The sequence below is a fragment of the Dipteris shenzhenensis genome, chromosome 9 (genome assembly GCF_047967505.1).
Source record: "Dipteris shenzhenensis isolate YYH24624 ecotype China chromosome 9, Dip_SZ_1.0, whole genome shotgun sequence".
In the NCBI taxonomy this organism is placed as follows: Eukaryota; Viridiplantae; Streptophyta; class Polypodiopsida; order Gleicheniales; family Dipteridaceae; genus Dipteris; species Dipteris shenzhenensis.
The window spans coordinates 10,512,112-10,531,337 of record NC_141604.1 but is presented as its reverse complement, the minus strand read 5'-3'; the positions used below and the strand labels follow the sequence as shown (position 1 = coordinate 10,531,337).

The following is a 19,226-nucleotide window of genomic DNA, read 5'->3' as shown; positions in this document are numbered from 1 at the left end:
AAGACAAAGGGTGCCCAGGGTGCAGAATCAAATCAGAATCTAGAGCTTTCAATTTGACCTGAGTGGCACTATATGGGATGGTGCTCATTTGAGACCGAGGAGCATAGAAGGGCTACTTTTCAGCCACTGCTAGCACTTCATGGGCGGCTTCTTCAGTTAGATTAGCTGAGCACTGTGGTGTTATGCTATTCTGCTGGAGGTTGCTGCCTCACCTGTGAGGCCACATATGAGGACATTGGGGCAGCTAAGAAGGGTAGAAGTCAGGCAGGTATGCTTGTGCATACCCTGAGTTGGGTGCATGTAGGAGGAATCAGGGCTCCCAAAATGGCAGCACTGTTGCAGCAACATAGGGGCCTATCTATAGGCTGACGGACAGGCTCAGTCTTTATGGTCTGCTTGCGCGTGTTGTTGGTCAGAACTGATTTATCTTGTGTCGGCCCCTTCTAGTCAGCCCTTATTCTGGTCAGCCGCTCCCCGCAGACGCTTCATGCCTTCGAGAAGTTCTCAAGTATGTTATTGGTTGCAGACCTTGCCAGATGGAGGACAGGTTGAAACAACTGAAAGCATGGTGCCTGGAGGACTTCAAGGTGTTCACCCATCATGCGGGGGACAGTTGCAGGATGGTGGTGCATGGAGTAGTCAAGTTTGAAGGTGGGTATGTGACTGAAGGAGGTGGTGCCATCTGGTGCTGCCAAAGATGGACCTGTGTACAAGGGTGGTGTGCTTATGCGGAACCGGACCTGATGGCTCAGGAGCCTGGATAAAAAGCCTGGAAGTGACATCGACACCAAGGTGTTCCAAAGGGTTATGACATGAGAGCTACTGGAGCATTTTCATCGACAGGTTGGCATTAGGCCAAGATGTTTTCGGTGAAAGGAGTTGTTGGAATAGGACTGATCACCTCCCCATCTGTAAGCCCCCATATGAGGAGAGCAAAGGGGGGGTGAACGATAGGGTGATGTGGCTGCCACATGGGCAGCACCTTGTCTGCCATGTGGGCAGCAAGCTCACAACAAGAGAGAGAGATATGCGGCTGCCACATGGGCAGCACAAAGAATTTCATACCTGGCAGGTCAGAGGGTGTTGGAGGCCTGGAGCTTTATGGATCTGCCACATCAGTAGTACGGCGGATCTAGAAGCCTGGATCAGGGCTGGCACCGGGCAGATCACAGGATGCTGCCCCACACATACAGAATGATGGTACACTGGTACGGGCCTGTATGGAGGTGTGCAACAGGCTGTATGGAAGGTTTGCAGAGGCACCAGGGCCTGGAAGAGGCCAGAACAAGATTGGAACAGAGGCAGCAGGACTGCACCTAGTTTGGGCAGGCCTTGGGTCTGCTAAATGGCCAGAAACAGGTCAGGGTAGGGGCTGCAGGGCCTGGGCCAGTGGCTGCCTGCCACATGGCCAGGCAAGGCCAGCCCTACCTCAAGATATGTGCCCCCACCAGGGGGGATTTACAGACCAGCAGGTGGGTGGGGGGAAGGCTGTTTGGGTTGGCCCCCATCCCCCTACCAGGTCTGCCAAATGGGGGCATCCAGCCCCTATAAAAGGGAGGCCTTTGGGTTGCATTCAACATCGTCTGGAGCAGCAAACAAGAAGCAGACTGGAGCTTGGGCCTTCATCCAGGAGGACAAAGAGGGGCAGAAGATTTGCAGACAGAGCTTGGAAGCAAGCTGCCCACCTAGGTTGACACCTAGGGCAGCAAGGTGAAAAGATCACGGCACGGAGACTAAGTCTACAGAAGCTCAGTGAGGAGCACGTGAGCTCAGGGATCTAGAAGTGCCAAGGAGATAGTAGGACAACTTTTGGTAGGATCAGAGGACCACGGTTTGGTGGGACTCTTAATCTCTCTTTTGTATTGTGTCCATTTGAGGATGGAAGTATATCTTTTGCTGGTGCTATAGCTCTCTTGGATCTACTGGCTTGCACAGACATAAGTACACATAACTAAAGAAGTTTTGGATTCCATAGTTAAACACTTCTGCGTGAATTCTTGGGATGCTCTATCAGTCTTCCGTTGCTGCGGGATACCCTCAGTCACGATCTGTCAATTTAGAGCCCAGAAGTGTTCGTGTTAGGGGGTATCCTTGCTTCGCTTCGATCGTGCGCGAAATCCAATCTAACGGGTCTCTTGGGGCATGTACTCTTCCTGTAATTGACTCACGTAGTCTCATCACCCCCCAGATCATGACTCCTAGGAGCTGCATTTAGTGAAGTCTCCTAATCATACAAGATCGTGGAACAGTGTCAAAGGCCTTCTGAAAGCCTACAAAGCAAGCATAGACTTTCTGGGGTCTCGATTTTGCCGCCTCAATGATGGCCTGTACAGTGAAGATGTGGTCTAGAGTAGAGTCCTGTTTCTGATCGGCGTGTCCCAAAGCCGCTGTAGACCCGGGTCTCCTGAAGACGTTAATACACCTTTCTCTCTCTCTCTCTCTCTCTCTCTATCTCTCTCTCTCTCTGTGTACCACCCGTAATCTTGGCTAGTCCGTGGCCAATCATGAGAGTGCGGTAGTTCCCAACATCAATGGGATCCCCTGCTTTGTGTATCGGCACTATGGTGGTGGTACTCTGAGCGGGGGGGGGCCGTGGCATACAACATGGTTAAATATCTGTGCTATGATCGAGGCCAAAACCTCGTATCCATGTGTAAAGTGCTTGGTCCATAGCCCCTCATGGTCTTGGGCTCTCTTTTTTAAGGAGTCAACACAATGCCGACGCCACACATTCCATGTGGAAAACAAGGTGGATGTGGTGGGCTTGGGCAAAGAGGACATATCAAGGGGTGTATGGGTTGGGAGATCATAGAACGATGTGGCGGATGTGTGCCAGATAGCCGGATCTATGTTGGGGATGGGTGGCTTCTCCTTTGAGAGAAGCCCCCATGCAATAGAGGAGCTCCCTCCTCGAAAAGAGCGAATCACGTCATCCAGCCTCTTACTGCGTGAGATTGCAGTTATTGCGCCTCGGACGTCTTCGAATGAGATCTCATCTCTTGGCATCGGACATCGTCAAATAAGATCTCATTTCATCCCACTGGATTTGGGGCATCTTCTCAATTGGGGGCGTGTTGGGTGTCGCGTTGTCCATGGGAATGTTGTAGCGGGAGCATCTTGAACCATTGCTACAGAGTGCCTGAGGCATGGGCGAGGTCTGCATCATCTCCAAGCGAGGTCGGTAACTCACGAGCCATGTAGCTTGCATAGATCGCGATGGTCTCTTACAGTGTATGATATCCCATGTAATTTTTAACGGTACTCCATGTCCTACAAAATGGCTGTAGGAGGCTCGAGGTATTGTGTTGAAGGCCTTATGGAAGTCCACAAAGCAGCAATCTTCGTGTGCGCCTGGCCCTCCTCAATGATGGCCCTGAGTGTGAAGATGTGATGCAATGCTGAGTAGGCTCACCTAAAACTTACCTGTCTCGGGGCTTGCCATCCATGAACCTTTGCTAAAGTACTCACCTGCATCTCCAAGACAGATCCATATAGCTTGGCCAATGTGTGGCTAATTAGGGTTTCCACAACCCTAGATGATCTGAAATGCCGCAAGGCAGGACACATATTTTTGATTTGCCCATTAGTCTCATACACTCAGCGCTGTCCTAGCCTAGCTAAAATGAGTATAAATAATTTGTCCCTAAGAAAATGATGTCAACTTTAAAAACAACCTGCATATATGTTTAAGTATAGTTACGTTTACGTATACGTATATGTATACAGACATGTCACTTACGCACATCATATATGGATGTCTACGTATGTGTATATCTGCATAGATGCATGCACACCCTTTACTCAATGAAACATGTCAGTTCAGTATAAGGTCATCGTCAAAAATTGATCTCACATCTGACATGTTTAAGAAGTAAGTGAGGCAAACTTATTGGCCTTTGAGAAACCATGCATATGTACATACATGCCTACAAGGTACATACATATCTACGTAAATACACATGTAACTCTGTGTGTGTGTATACAGGTATACATTTATGGTAGTTACATTTTTAGTTTTTTCTCACAAGGTCAAATGGAAATGCAGTTATATTGTAAATTGACTTGTCACGTGTTAGTAATGCCATTTTTTGAATAGCTTCTCAATGTGGAGTATCTTGGTGTGCACACATTGGCAGGTTTAAAGATGAAGAAGAAAGGATTCCTGTCTATCAAATCATTGAGACTACTTTCCCGGTCTTGCTTGGAATTTTTAAATATCTTCTGTCAATTCCTAATCCCCCTATTGAGGTCTCAGATTTGATCAAACTTATATGCAAAATCTTCTGGTCATCAATATATGTACGTATTTTTCCGACTGAACTCTCCTTTTAAGTGTTCAGTTTGGCTACAGTATCGCTGTGACAACTAGTCTGTACCTCAGGGTAATTTTGGGGTCTGAGGTTTTGAAAAATTTTCAGCTGGAAATTCCAAAGCAGCTGCATGATTCAAATGCTTTTACAGCATGGATGGTATGTTTTCATCATCTTCTTGAAAGACCAGTTCCACAAGAGGGTCAGCCTGCTGACCCAGAACAGCGTAAATCGTGGGGTTGGTGGAAGGTGAAGAAGTGGACTATACATATTTTGAATCGATTATATAACAGGTCATATCTGATAACCTTCCCAGTATCAGTTCTGGAGCTTGAACTTTCTAGTCATGAGTGTGTTGTTTGTGTGATTTAAGTCTTTGGTGCCTATTGTTGATATTTTGCAGATTTGGAGACCCAAAAATGTCAAAGCCTGAAAATAAAACATTTGCTGAAATGTTTCAGAGGCAATTTGCTGGGAACTTTTTAGAGTGTCAATTAACATTGCTGAATGTCATACGTGAAGGTGGATACTTACCAGATCGGGTCATTAATCTTGTGCTACAATATTTAAGCACGAGGTTGGTTGTCATTCATGCATGTCTATTCTTTGATTGTGATTTTATTATCTTGTTGATTCTGTGGAATCCTTGAGACTTGTATTAGAAAGCTTTCCCTTTTTTTAAGAGAATGGTTATTTGATAAATTAAGTGTTGTAGTTGGGTCGAACTCACTCATTGGTTAAATCACTTGATTTGTTGATGACTTTCAGCATTTCAAAATCTGCAACATACCAGATCTTAAAACCCCAGCTTGATGTTATTCTCTTTGAGATTATTTTCCCTCTCTTGTGTTTCAATGACGTGGATGATAGATTGTGGCATGAAGATCCTCATGAATATGTCAGGAAAGGCTACGGTGAGCAAATTGCCGTTAATAATCACGTTTTGTTGGGGGATTATTCTTGATTACCTGATTGGAGGTACTTATGGATTTGGTTGTTTTATTTGAAAATGTGAAGCATGATAAGGACCATTGAATTCACATCATCCTTCATTTTAACTGGCTCCTTGTATCATTTTCTTTTGCTCACTCACAAACCTGCATTCCTTATTATTTCATATAATGTGGTGGATTCAGACATAATTCAGGACATGTATAGTCCTCGCACGGGAGCAATAAATTTCGTATCAGAATTGGCCAGGAAAAAGGGGAAAGAGAACTTCCAGAAGTTCTTGGCCTTCGTAGTTGAAGTCTTCAGAAGGTAGTTCTTCTGTATTCTGTTTCCACAGACCCTTGAAAACTTTCATCATTGTGTGCAGTTATCCGGGTAAAATATATTTTTTCAAGACACAGCTTTTCTATCATTCAAAAAGAGTAGAGAACGTTAAAGATTCAACCTATCTGTTAGCTCCAGGTATGATGAAGCTCTCATTGGTGAGAAGCAATACAGACAGAAGGATGGTGGTCTTTTGGCAGTTGGTGCCCTGAGTGATAAGCTGAAGCAAACTGAGCCATACAAATCGCAGTTGGAACAAATGCTTGTTCAACATGTCTATCCTGAGTTTAATAGCCCTTGTGGACATCTTAGAGCAAAAGTGCGTACACTAGCTACTTCCTAGGTTACATCATATGTTGCTGAGCAATTTCTTTAAGGTGGACATGCTAGCCAGTTCGCTTCTCATCATGTTCCTAGCTAGCTTGCATGCAGGCTGCGTGGGTGTCAGGCCAGTATGCAAGCATTTCTTTCTCAGACCAGTGGAATTTCAGCTCAGGCATGAATTGTGTTGTAGCTGCACTGAAAGATTCTGAGCTACCTGTTCGGGTTGAATCTGTGATCGCACTTCGGTCTTTCATAGACGTGTGCAAAGGTAACAATGGTTCATTGTATTCAACTTTAAACATACAAATGTGTTTTAAACATATAAATTTGTTTTGTGGAATTAGAGTCCAAGACTTCTAGCCTTTTGATGTTGCCTTGTTTGCTTTCATCGGAAAGAACACACTACTCCTGTGTTTTCTTGGTGCTCTTCTTCTAATGATAAACGCTTAGCTTTTCAGAAAGACCCTTTTGTTAATTGATCTAATTTTTAATGCTGTTTGTATCACTGTTCTTGCATAATGTCGTCCACTTTTTGCAAATTTGTACTCATTCTTGTGCTTCGTGTTCAAGCATCCGTATTGCTCATCCTCGCTGTCTCTTTTTGTGAATCGCTGTTTTCTAGGACGACTGTTTTGAAACTGTCTAATGCGTTTACTTTTCATGAACAGATCTTAATGAGCTTCGTCCCATCCTACCGCAGCTCCTTGATGGTATGGGGCTTGATTATCATACTGGAATAAGCGATTTGTCTTTTGTTCTTCGCCTTCTTTTAGGCTTAGGAATGCTATTCATTGTGTTTTTATAGAGGCGTCACCTTGGTCATGCAGAGTGTTTCAAACTTATGGGTGAAGTTGAGAATGAAGACCTTGTATTCACTTTGGAGACTATTGTTCAGAAGTTTGGTGAAGAAATGGCACCTTATGCACTTGGTCTTTGCCAAAATCTGGTAGACTCATGATCTATCATTCTGTTTTTACATATTAGTATGGAAAAATATCTTGGTTGGAACTTGGATTTATATGATTATAAATGCAGTTGGACCAATTGGGAATCTATGTCATATCAATTTACTGTTTTGCTGACGGATCATAAGTGATGCTTTGCATTCTTAAGCCTTTTGATGGCTCTCATCTTAAGGGAGCCTACTTCCTTGATCTCTGTAGAGGAAGCCCACTTGCAAAGGGATCCATTTCTAGATACCGTTCTGGTAATGGTCTTACAACTGTACAATCCTGATCATTGGATTGGCCATCAAACCTGAAGAGACTACCAACCTTTTGTGACCCTTCATTGAGGCGGCCAAACCACAGGCTATTATTGCCTTGTCACAACCAATAGACACTCTTCAATAAATTTTAAGCATGTGATACTTAAAGTCCTTGCCACTTCATGTTGTCTGCAATCTTTTGTGCAGGACCTTTGTGCAAATGCCTCTTTCTTTTTAAGCTCTAATTTTCCTTGGCAATGACACTTATGTTCATGATTTTCTTGACCTTGCATGGGTGGTCTTGCGCAATGTGATCATATAATGGGATGTTTATGTAGGCTGCAGCATTCTGGAAGTGCTTACAGTCATCTGAAACAGAGGAGAACGAGGATGATTCAGGGGCATTGGCTGCTTCTGGATGTCTAAGGGCGATAAGCACTATTCTTGAGTCAATCAGCAGATTGCCACAGTTGTTTATTCAGATAGAACCTTTACTCTTTCCAATTATGCAGCGAATGCTAAGCAGAGATGGACAAGGTATATCTAACCTTCTTTTCCCATGTTGAAAGCAAGCATTTCAGTTAACTACAAAACTTACTGTCATGTTTACTTTAGATTGTCAAGTCTACTGAGTCAATGATGTTCACAGATATCTTTGAGGAGATTCTGGAAATAGTATCATATATGACTTATTTTTCTCCGGTGATATCTCCAAATATGTGGAGTCTTTGGCCACCTATACTATCAGCAGTGGAGGAATGGGCTATAGATTTCCTTGACAGTAAGTTGGTTCTTTTTTAGCTTTTATAGATATTGCAGACTCTATGCGATTCCTGTTTCTAAAGCTCTTTACCCTTCTGTTTTCCCCCATGCATTTGTTGAGTTGTAAATCAAATCAGCCAGAGGAATAAGTGTCTCGTGGTATCAAAGTGTATGTTGTGAGACCATCATAATATGATGATGAAGTCCTGCTAAGACATCTCACCAGCAGCAATTACACTGAGAAGTAATTTATTCTATCCAAACAAATTATACAAGTGGTGGGAGAGTGAGAACTCTATCCCTGGCCTCTTCAATCTGAATGGAAGCCAGTATATCAGCTGCAGTGGCTGTGTGTCCACCAATGACCTGAGCACATCGCGAATACCATTAAAAAATGCTGGAACCCACCTCTCAAGCGGAGCCTGCTTGTGGAGAAGGCAGTGGGTCTTGAGCAGGGATGTGAAGTAAGAACAGATTCTAAGGCTCCGTGGTGCTGTGGTCTTTAGGGCCACGTCTATAACGCCTTTGCATGAAGAAGGCATGGTCACCTGACTCACAGAGCAAAGGCACCAAACCCTCTGCCCCACAATACCTACTCCCCACGTCAAGGTGTAGGACTTAGAGGTGATGTATGAAAAAAATCTGAAGCTCCTGTCCAAAGCACCCTGGGCAATAGGTTCCCCTGCGAGCTGGCATCTCAAAACTCTGTGTTGGTGAATGGTGCATCAAGTGAGGCTCACATGTTTGGTTTCACCAGCGCAGGAATGCACTGCCATATAGCATATCTGACATCATCTATAGCCTGTGTACCACGATCTGCCATGAGAAGGGAGGCATAAAAGTCTGTAGCTATGTGCACGACGGCATTGGCATCTGTCTGCAAAACTCCCTCTAAGCCAATGAGATGTGAAACTCTCTCTCTACTATGCATGGGGCCATGAGTAGCGAGAAAATGTTTGTTGACTCTTCTCCCATTTGAGTCCAAAATGACTTGCATGTGTGAAAGGCATACTCTGTTCTCTGATCCAACAAAATCTGGTGATGGCAAGGCGCTCGTGTATTCAAGCATCTATAGGCTTCTGCTCTTCCCTCTGTAAAGCAGCCAATTGCTATCTATTGTTTGAGAATCTCATGTCTTCTGATACTAGTGACCGAATGATAAAATTCACTAATGCTAGACAAGGCCGCAGCCAGATCTGAGGGGAGGGCACTCCACCCTGCACATGAGATACCCAAATATGTAAAACTGCCTTTGTGAGGTCCTCCTCTGCATAAAAGGCATATGCAATCCTGATATTGCCAAAGCATCCTCTCAAATGAGGCTCCGAAATCATCAATAGGACCGGAAAGTGATCTGAGGTGGAAACCCCAGGAGAAATGCATACTGATCCACCGCTATCCAGGGCCCAATCGTCAACATTAAACCTGTCAATCCATGCATGGATGGGCATCTGGCCTCCTGTTCTATTACGAAAACAGGAGTGACTGTGACTGCTCCTCAAGAACTTATAGAGGTTGAAGATTTAACCTTTGTACCACATGAACTTGAACGTATTCTTGGGTTTTGTGAACGTCAAGTCAGAAATAGGACGATCGCTAAATACAAGATAAAGTGGAAATCGTGTTGAGGAGGATTCTACATGGGAGACGTTGGCTAACCTCCAAAGAGAGTTTCCAGACTTTCTTATGAACTCAGGAGTGGGTTCTTAGAGGAGGGGGAGTATGTCAAGTGCATGGATCGTATCTAATGTGTGCTTTAGGTGCACACGACTAGCTCAGGAACCCTAGGGAGGCTTGGGACCAGGTAGGCGATTCTCGGGTTAAGTTGCAAAGGCACATATGGATTAGGATTCGAATTAGGATTTTTACTATTTTTAGATGAACTAGGCTTGAGCCTATATAAAGAGCCCAGGGGTTCAATTTTCAGTGCGTAGGCAGAGCAAGTTTACTTCTTCCTTGCCGATATGAATCCTAGATAGTGTTGTGGATCCTCACTTGCTTCCTAGTGTAGCCCAAGACCCAGTAGATGATCCAAGGCCATTGGGCACCACTTGGTGGTATGGGATGCTAGACTGGATTGGATCTGGTTGGGAGATGTGCCAGCAGCTCAGCTCGTGGCTCGGAGGGCATGTCCCACTTCTCGAGTTTTTTCCTTGCGGACATCATGGTTGGGTGGCGAGGGAGCTTGCAACCATCTATGTTGTTTCTATGGTCGTTTCATTGCAGGTCTGGGATTCTAGGAGTATGGGAGAATGTCACATTGTACCGTGTCAAAGGCCTTAGCAAAATCCACCTGTAATAGGAGAACATCTTGCTCAGTGTACATGGCATATTCAATTTTCACATAGGCATTGGCAATATTGTCAGCAATATGTTTGTGGGGAATAAAATCATATTGAGTAGGATGCAGCCCTTCATGTAAAAAGCCCTTGATGCGTGCCACTAGCATTTTAGCAACTAGCTTATAGATGATAGGCATGAGGGTAATGGGTCTCCAGTCTGCAAAAGATAATAATTTAACCAATCCTTTCTTCCAACAATTGGCTAGCATCTGTTGTGTTTCCCAGGCATGATTTATCATATATAGTAAGGCAGGTGAGATAGCCTCCCAATACTAGAGAAAGAACTCCACTGTCAAACCATCCCATCCTAGGCTTTTCCATTTCCCACATGCTCTAATGGCATCCTTCAATTTTCTCTCTGCGAAGGGAACTTCGAGTTGTAGTGCCCCGTTGTGGAGACAGAATTGAACCGACATGCTGAAATAGCTCTTGCTGAGCCGAGATCACTCATATGATTTTGTGAAGCAGGGTGTCCAAAATGTTTAGCAAAATGAGTAACACGTGCTTTGGCAAAGCTGCATTCTAGAGGTGGTCCAAGTAACAGATAGAGTAATTGGGTCCATTGCTCTCTTTCTCAGGCAAGCATATGCGTATGACCAGATGCGTTATCCCCTGGCTGCGACGCATTGTTAAAATCTCCACAGAGAAAGACATTTCGCCTCCAAGGACAATGCATCACTATGATGTGATGATTGTGGAGCATAAACTCACCAGCATAGAAGATGTCATACCCTGCAAAATGCCCTATCTGGCCTGCATAACTATGCTGGTTATGCTCCTGCAAGGCCACGATGTCAGGCTGCAAATTTTTGACATATGCCCGTATAATCTCCATTTTTGCAGATACACCCCCCCCCACCCCCAAAAGAAAAAAAAAAAACCCACACGCATACACTTTTTTTTAAAAGGAAATCCATGTATTTCTATATTACAAGAAGCAGCCCCCAAAGAGGGAACATGCAATTACAAACATCAGAAGATTTCAATATAAGACAAGTAGGCAGAGGAATCTATCGATACTCACACTTTTTTTTGGGGTAGAATCCATATTTGTTTGTCTATCTGGACACACACACACACTGCGTGCATGCATGAACCGTTGCAATCAAATTGCGAGGATTGAAGTTAAATAACTTGAAATGCAGCAATTGACTGCAAAAACACACAATGAATCTCACATATTGCAAACCCTAGCTAAGGACATGAGAGGGAAAATCTAGCTTCATGGTGGCTTCTCACAATAGCCAAGTCTTCAGCCCCATCATATGTGGCACACTCACACAGTGTGCCCAATCAAACTGCATCAAACACATGCCATAGATGCAATACTTGCATCTGATTGGTTGTCATAGAGTGAGTGAGATGGTGAGTGCATGCATGTGTACCATGTGGCAAGGCCACAAGAGATAGACCAGTGGAGTGGTGCCATGTGGCAACCATCTCCTTCATCTATGAAGGTCTGCCTACCAATCTTTTTGAACTTTAATTAATCCTAACTCAAGATTGCCCCAAGGTAATTTAGCAAACTTACTACATAGTTCATGACTTTTAGACACTTCATCCTCACCATGCCTAGATGATCTAGTCTCTTTTGGGATGAAGTCACCCTATTCCTTCTCCTTTCCATTGCATGTGTATCATTTATGTAGAGTTTAGAGTTTTGCTATTTTGTCTTTCCATATGTGATATGACTTCAGACTTAGATGGCAGATTTGACAGTTTTGATTGATCATGATTGATCATCTACTTCCGAGTGTCATTTTATATGCTCTATGTGATGTTACATGTCACAAGGGGGGGAAGGGGGGGTGCAGTAACATACCCAGGTACCATCAGATTAAAAAAGTAAAATTCTTTCAAGATTGCTTGTACTATGCCCAGAATTCTGTGCACCGAAAGAGCTGTACATCTTTGAAGATCTCTATCATGCTTTAGTGTCATTGACTGGCATGAGGGGCATCTCTTGTTTAGGATCACGTGCATAAGCGGGGTCACCAATGTACTCAAGCCATGTGTTTGCTGATTGATTTTGTATTTGGCTACCATTTGGGAAGCGAATTAGGCCTCCCTTATTGTTATTGACACATATGTTTCACATTGGTCGGACAAGTGCTTCTGGATTTTTGCAGGCATTCATAAAGCTTTCGCTCTCTATTTAAATGTAGAAATAAATAAATAAGTAAATACATAAATGAATCTGTCTGTCTGTATGTGTGTGAGGCAGGTGTGCCCATGTCTACATATGTGCAAATGTATGTTTATATCAGTGTATGTAGAGGTTTATTTGTATACAATCTGTGTGTGTGCTTCTGGTTGGTTTACAGATGTTCTTACGCCTCTCGACAACTACATTTCTAGGAGCACTGAGCAGTTTCTTTCTTGCAAAGATCCAGACTATCAGCAAAGTCTGTTCAAAATGGTCTCTTTGGTAAGCAAGGAGATTTTGTACCAGTCTTTGCAGTCGTCAGCTTTTAGCTCCCCATAAAGCTGCAAATCCTGCGGTGTGAAAATGTTTGGTTGTTGGTGGTTTCCATGTTTACCCATGTTTTCTCCTTTCTTTCTTCTAGGTGTTTGCAGAGCTGAACTTGGAAGATGGGGACATAGAGGCTGCACCAAAGCTCATTGAAGCAGTGCTACAAAATTGCAAAGGGAGGGTTGATGAATGGATTGAACCCTATTTGAGAATCACTATTGATAGATTCCGGAGAACCAAAAAGAATTATCTGAAAGATCTTCTTATGGAAGTGGTAAGTTGCTTTTGGCTTTGTGCCGAGACTGGGAGGTTTAACCTTTACCGATGACTTATTTGGAAAAATGTATATGCAACATAGTTTTCTCAGGCTTTGGTGGAAAAATCTGTATATCTTTCCTTTTTTCTAATCTGTTACCACAATGCGTACCCAAGTCCTTACAGTGTCAAGGTGTGTGTGTGTGTGTGTGTGTGTGTGTGAGAGAGAGAGAGAGAGAGAGAGAGAAAGAGAGAGAGAGAGAGATTGGGTTAATATCATGTGACCGGATGGGTCACGTATCAGATATTAAGCTGATAAGAATAGATAATACACTTGATCTTAGTCAAAAGGCTTGTAACTGGCTGTCTCTTTTCGTGGGACTGTTCTTTGTAATATAACTACGAAAGGATTTTACCCAAAAAAATGTCAGCATACTCGGGATATGCATTATCCTGCCTTCTTGTCATAGAATGACATCTTTTGATGTTTGTAGCTGGTTGTCCCTTCCTTTGGGACTGTTCATTGTAATATAATGACAAATGGATTTCACCAAAAAAAAAAGTGTGTGTGTGTGTGTATTGTTTTTTCAAAGGATGACTTTGGGCATGTTCCTGGATTCATCTAGATATATATACATAAATTGCACTAATTAATTAATCGTTTCACCTTCAGAGGGATGAAACATTTCTGAAACAAAACCTTGTAGCACTTTTCTAGGTTGCTATTCAAAAGCATGCCGGTGACTCTGAACAATTCAATCCCCCAAGTGACTTTGCGTTTGTATCCACTGATTTAGTTCATGGATGAACAATCTAAGTAGTGCCAGAACTTTCTGCCCACTGCCCATACATGGTAAGAAGGTAGGCTGAGATTGAAACTGCAATATATGCTGAGATTCGAGAACACTGAATAGGAACAATACTACTGCCAAGTAGGGACTATAAACTTGCTAGCTCATCTGTATATAATAGTAGGATAATAGGGTGCGCAGGGGTGGTAAGCTTGAACTAATTGGGATCATCAATGCACTATTGGAAGGTAGCAATGAGATGAGGTATATATACCAAAATTTATTGAGTCTCACCACAGAGTTCACAAGGCACTCGTGAAATTCTCATATAAAATATACAAGGAATACAAGTTTTGGCAAAAAAAGTCTAGTTGAAGAGTACATCAATAACATTAGAAGGGTATTGGTGATGGCACAAGGTTGCCAAAAAAAAGGCACTAGCTTGGTGGGTCCTTTGTAAGACAATTTGATGGGATTATTCAAACATTCATCTGAATTGCTGCTGTTAATCTCTGTTTGATAGGTTAAATATTGGTATACAAGGTTATTACTGTGTTGTATGGTACCAAATTAGCAATGTCACATCCTACACCTGCAGATTTGAAGCACATAACGACCACCTACCATTTGTAGGTAAGTTTCCTTAAATTTGTTAACTTGAGCATGCTACGTAAAAATGTGTTGTCTATAGTGTTTATGGAATGAGCTTAAAAGGACATGCTTGATTATGTGGTGGTGTCTATAGTCAGACTTTATCATGGCTGAGTGTGCGATGTGCCTTTACTGAGTGATAGAAACTCATCATATTGTCAGTTTAAAATGGATGGTCATTCGTTAGTTAATAGTAAGTACAATAAAAATACCTTTGAGCATGGGAACTGTTGGCACCCTTTGGGGTTGTGGGCGTCTTAAATGTGGACTTTATAATTAGAAAAGGCTGCAATGATCTTTACTGCTTTGGTTTGTTTTGTCTTTTGAGAGTATGCGGAAAGGACAGCGAGGTCATATCGTTCCTCAATCTCATTCTATGGTAGACATCAATGATTGGATTTATGCTTAGAGACCTCAGGCTTTTCACGTATCCTTAGAATGTTATTTCAGTAAAGGAGACATTGATATGCATATGGCATGGACAGGTTGCAAATGCACTCTATTACAATGCAAGGGCTACTATTGATGCCTTACAGAAACTGGGAACCACAACAGAGGTCTTTCATGCTTGGTTACAACTTCTGTACAAGAGAAAAAAGAGTGGTCAACCTGTGCATTTCCAAAGGTAAAATCTGACACTGCTGTCTCATTGGGTGAGACATTTGTTTGAATGCTAAAATAGAGACAGCTTGGGATAGTTATCTGAGTAGTAATTTAATGTGGGTCTCCTTCCTGATAAGGAAATACTAATGAAAAGGCATGTTGTCCCTGTATTGATTTAGAGGTATAATTTATTGGACATGTGGATGTTATGCAGGGAGCATGACAAGAAGGTGTGCATTCTGGGTTTGGCATCTCTTATTTCTTTGCCAGCTGACCTTATGCCTCAAGAGGTCCAGTCAGGCCTTGATCAACTGTTCAAGGCCGTGCTCAAGTTGCTTGTAGCATACAAGGAACAAATAGCAGGTGAATACAATAGGTTTGTCTAGTCTTTAATGTAAACATGCGTCACCATATTAATGTGAGTAATTAGACGATTCAGGTATTTTGAAGATCTATAGTTCATGGTAGCAACAGCACTTGACAGGATTAAGAGATTTATTTTTGTGTTTGATGCTCTATTAAAGACTAGCAGTGGTAGCCCTCAGCTCCACTTTGCTTCAAATAATGAAAAACATAGAATCTGCTGTTGTCATTTTGGTAATAATTTTATTCCAGAATGGTAATTACCTCTTCATTGTTGATTTTTTAATCAGCTGAGTCTTCCAGTTATATCATGTTCAAGTTATGTTTCCTATGTTCTCCTCCCCCTATGTGAAACAAGGGAAACAAAAACCCTAATGGAATTTCTTGAAGGAAACTATTTTAAGATCCTGATGTGGTTATTTTATATTCTCATTTCACTTTAGCTGTTTTTTGATCTGCTTCTTTTCATGGTGTTTCTATTCTAGAGTCAGCAAAGAAAGAGGGCGACTCCGAGGAGGATGAAGAATTTGAAGGCTCAGCTTCCGATGAAGATGATGACTGGGGGGAGGATCCTGAGCAGGAAGATGAGGAGGGTGAAGAAGTAGACAGTCGTAATCTTCAAAAGTTAGCTGCACAGGTTTGCCATTAAAAAATAAAACTAAGATTTATCTCTAGTTTTCAAATGTCTCATCAAATCTTATTATTAGTCTTGATTTCCTAACTCATGGGTGTACATTCCAGGCAAGTGCATTCCAAAGGCGAGTGGAAGATGAGGATATTAGCGAGGATGAATTTACAGATGAGGAGGATGCTGAGTCGCCTATTGATGTTGTCGACCCATTTGTGTTTTTTGCTGATATAATGAAAGGTGAGCTCTTTTTAGTCTTTTTTTTGTGTGCTCTATCATGCAATTCATGGTTGTCAGGTACACAATGTTAGAAACATTCTTTCTTAAAGTTAAGATACAAGCGCACACGCTCGCACACACATAAGATATTGTATATATCTAATATGATGTGACATGTCATATTAGTCTATTGTAGATGCAAGTATGACATTACATATATAGTATTATAGTTTATAGTGATAACTTATAGGATATTGCTTCAGATCATGTCCTTAACCATGGTCTGTTAGAAACATTGCACTCCACAAAGTTAAACTTGAAGGGTCATAACACATAGCAATCGTTTTTACAAATTAGAACTTCAAAGTATCACGAGTGACAACTCACAGTTGACAAAAATAGGTATCAAAGTTTGAAACTGAAAAGTAAATAGTATTATGATTCATCATAAAGTATCGAGATGAATCATGACTCACTGAAGGTACAGTACTAGTCTCATCTCCATCATTTGCATCATCCATCGACTCGTCATCCTCTTGCTCCTTGTCCTCAAATGAGTCGTGGGTGTCATTGTCTGAAGAAGAAGAAGCATCATCGGGTGCAGCTGAAGTGCTAGCACCATCTCTAGATGGCTGCGATCGGAAAACATATGGATCATCCTCAATAGTGGCTGTAGTATTTGAACCATCCACTGAAAAATCTGAAATGCAAGACAAAAAGGGATAGTGCTCTTCCACAAAGTTGGCTGTAACATCTCTTCCATCATGTGCACTAGGAGCTGATGCATTTGACACAGCCATACCTGAATCCCTTTCCTTTTCTTTAGCTATGCGCTTCTTGCATTCACCAATATAATGACCTGGCTTCTTGCAGTAGTGACAAATGTCCTTCTTTTTAGGTAGATAACAAATGCCCTTCTTTTTAGGCTTATATGCATCACCCTTAGCTTTATAAGAGGGCTGTCCTCAATCAGCTTTATGCTGATGTGCGGGTTGATTGGCATGTTGCTTTTGCTGTCCTTTTCCTTTGGGCTTAAACTTAGAAAGCATGGCATGCTCGCCAGCACGTGTTGCCATATTTCTTCTTATCTGCTCTTCTTGCAACAGAAGTCCTACCAACTCGTGGAAAGAGAGAGGATTGCTGCCCCCCCTCAATGACAAATTCAGCGAGGTGTGGAAACCAAGATAGGACTCGGGAAGGGAATTTAGAGTGGTGGTAATCATCTCTGAATCCAGAATAACTTCATTTATATTCAGCAATTGCTCCCTCAAATCTTGAAGCTTTGTGAGGTGAGCATTCATGGTCTAAAACCTCCCAAGCTGCCTTTGAGGTCTTGCATGACCAAATGTGAGGAATAATGAACCTCTTGACAGAAAGAGAAATCACAGAAAGAGCTTGTGCATCCCTAGAATCCCATCTTTTCTGCTCTGCTGTGGGAGCCACTGGAGCAACAACTGCTCCAATTACTTGTGCTGCATTTTGACCTCTACCCCTGCCTCAAGCTGTAGGAGTGACAGGTGTAGCCACAGAATTTGGCCTTGCCTCATCTCCATTGACATAATCCCAAAGATGTATGCCAACCAAGATGTTGCGTACCATAAAACGAGTAGTTGGTGCCATCCAACTTATCCTCTTGTGTGAGGACTCCAAACACCTCATTGGGGTTGTTCTGAGCCATTTTTGCCAGATAATGTCAAAAAACACAGCAAACTAGACAAGTAAAATCCCTTCCTGGGATGTAAAATGCACAACCGAGTCTGCCAAAGAAAATCTTCCCACAGTGACAATTATTGTCATAGCCTATCAAAGGCTTGAAATGCACCACAATGCTCTGCAAATGCCCAAAAATCTGCAAAGAAAATCTGCAAAAAGAGGCAAAAGTCTGCAATTTGACTCACACTGAGTCCAAAATTTCTTGCAAATCTCCCAAATGGTCTTTCAACTGCCAAATTGCAATGCCAAAAGCCCCAATTTCTTCGAGGAAATTGCATCCAAAAGAGGGCAAATTAACTGAAAGCCCAAAAAATGCCTAAAATTGCAGTTCAAAACCAAAAGCCCCAAATTTTGGGGTGAAATTGAGCTGAAATTGGGGCAAATTCACTAGAAGCCCCAACTATCACCCAAATTTCAAGTCTTGTGCAAAAGCCCCAAACTTCCACCTGCTACAAAGAAATGCTTGCTTGAATCCACAACCAAACAATGGCTCAATGCAAAAATGCCTGACAAAAACACCCTCCAAGATGCACCTGCAAAGGAAAACTCTGCAAATGACCACCCTGCTGGAGTATCCTGCAAAAGTACCTAGCTCTTGAGAACTGCAACAGTCCGTACAGTACGGATTCTACGAAATCTGTCAGCCGCTGTACGGACAACCTGTCAGTTGCTGTACGGAAGCTGTATGAAACTCTGCGTTGATGACGGAATGCAGGTACAGGTTGTATGGATGGCGTGTAGGTACGGAATCCGTACGATTGTACGGACGACAAGTAGCGGCTCTGGTGCAGTACGGACAACGGCGGCAAACAAGACAGACGGGTAGTGCAGAATGCGATGTGCAATACGGTGCATGACTAGTACGGATGGCGGTGCTGATGCAGAATGTGACGTCTAGAACCGTACGGCGGTACGGAATGCGTACAGTCGTACGGACTGTATGGAATGGAGGTCGCGAGCTGAAGCTGGAGGACGGGGTTGGAGGCAGTTGTATAGCAGGAGCAAGAGCAGGGAAAACCCACTCTGATACCAAATGTGAGAGAAGGGAGAGCAATGAGTGAGAGAAAAACGTAAGTGTACTGAATAGAACGAGTGTGAGTACAAAAAAGAGAGTGAGGGGTTTTGTCTAAGTGACAAAACCCTATCCTATCCACTAACCATAGTTAGGGATTGGACTGTGGTTAGGGAAAAAAACCTCAATGAGGGAAAAGTGCCCCTAACCTACTTATTACAATACATCTGCCACTGCCTAGAATATAATAATAATTCTAACACATATGCACCTCTCCTTGGGTAGGCACTTTGCTTTG

At 42.7% G+C, this 19,226-nt stretch overlaps 1 protein-coding gene and 1 pseudogene across 2 annotated transcripts in view; one reads left to right on the top strand and one right to left on the bottom strand.

Annotated features, from left to right (window-relative positions):
- The window catches only part of LOC147898177 (importin beta-like SAD2), a 78,209-nt gene that overhangs the window by 43,183 nt on the left and 15,800 nt on the right, over positions 1–19,226 (top strand). For both annotated transcript variants that reach the window (XM_087378932.1, XM_087378931.1), the window contains 17 exons: positions 4,137–4,299; positions 4,419–4,603; positions 4,714–4,887; positions 5,079–5,224; positions 5,447–5,570; positions 5,724–5,904; positions 6,018–6,177; positions 6,578–6,619; positions 6,737–6,855; positions 7,455–7,653; positions 7,766–7,897; positions 12,545–12,648; positions 12,788–12,967; positions 14,876–15,015; positions 15,208–15,356; positions 15,842–15,993; positions 16,098–16,224. In XM_087378932.1, the coding sequence (XP_087235058.1) occupies positions 4,137–4,299; positions 4,419–4,603; positions 4,714–4,887; positions 5,079–5,224; positions 5,447–5,570; positions 5,724–5,904; positions 6,018–6,177; positions 6,578–6,619; positions 6,737–6,855; positions 7,455–7,653; positions 7,766–7,897; positions 12,545–12,648; positions 12,788–12,967; positions 14,876–15,015; positions 15,208–15,356; positions 15,842–15,993; positions 16,098–16,224 (2,477 nt within the window). The remainder of the gene's footprint in view (positions 1–4,136; positions 4,300–4,418; positions 4,604–4,713; positions 4,888–5,078; positions 5,225–5,446; positions 5,571–5,723; positions 5,905–6,017; positions 6,178–6,577; positions 6,620–6,736; positions 6,856–7,454; positions 7,654–7,765; positions 7,898–12,544; positions 12,649–12,787; positions 12,968–14,875; positions 15,016–15,207; positions 15,357–15,841; positions 15,994–16,097; positions 16,225–19,226) is intronic.
- Positions 13,195–13,311, bottom strand: LOC147898178 (U2 spliceosomal RNA; annotated as a pseudogene).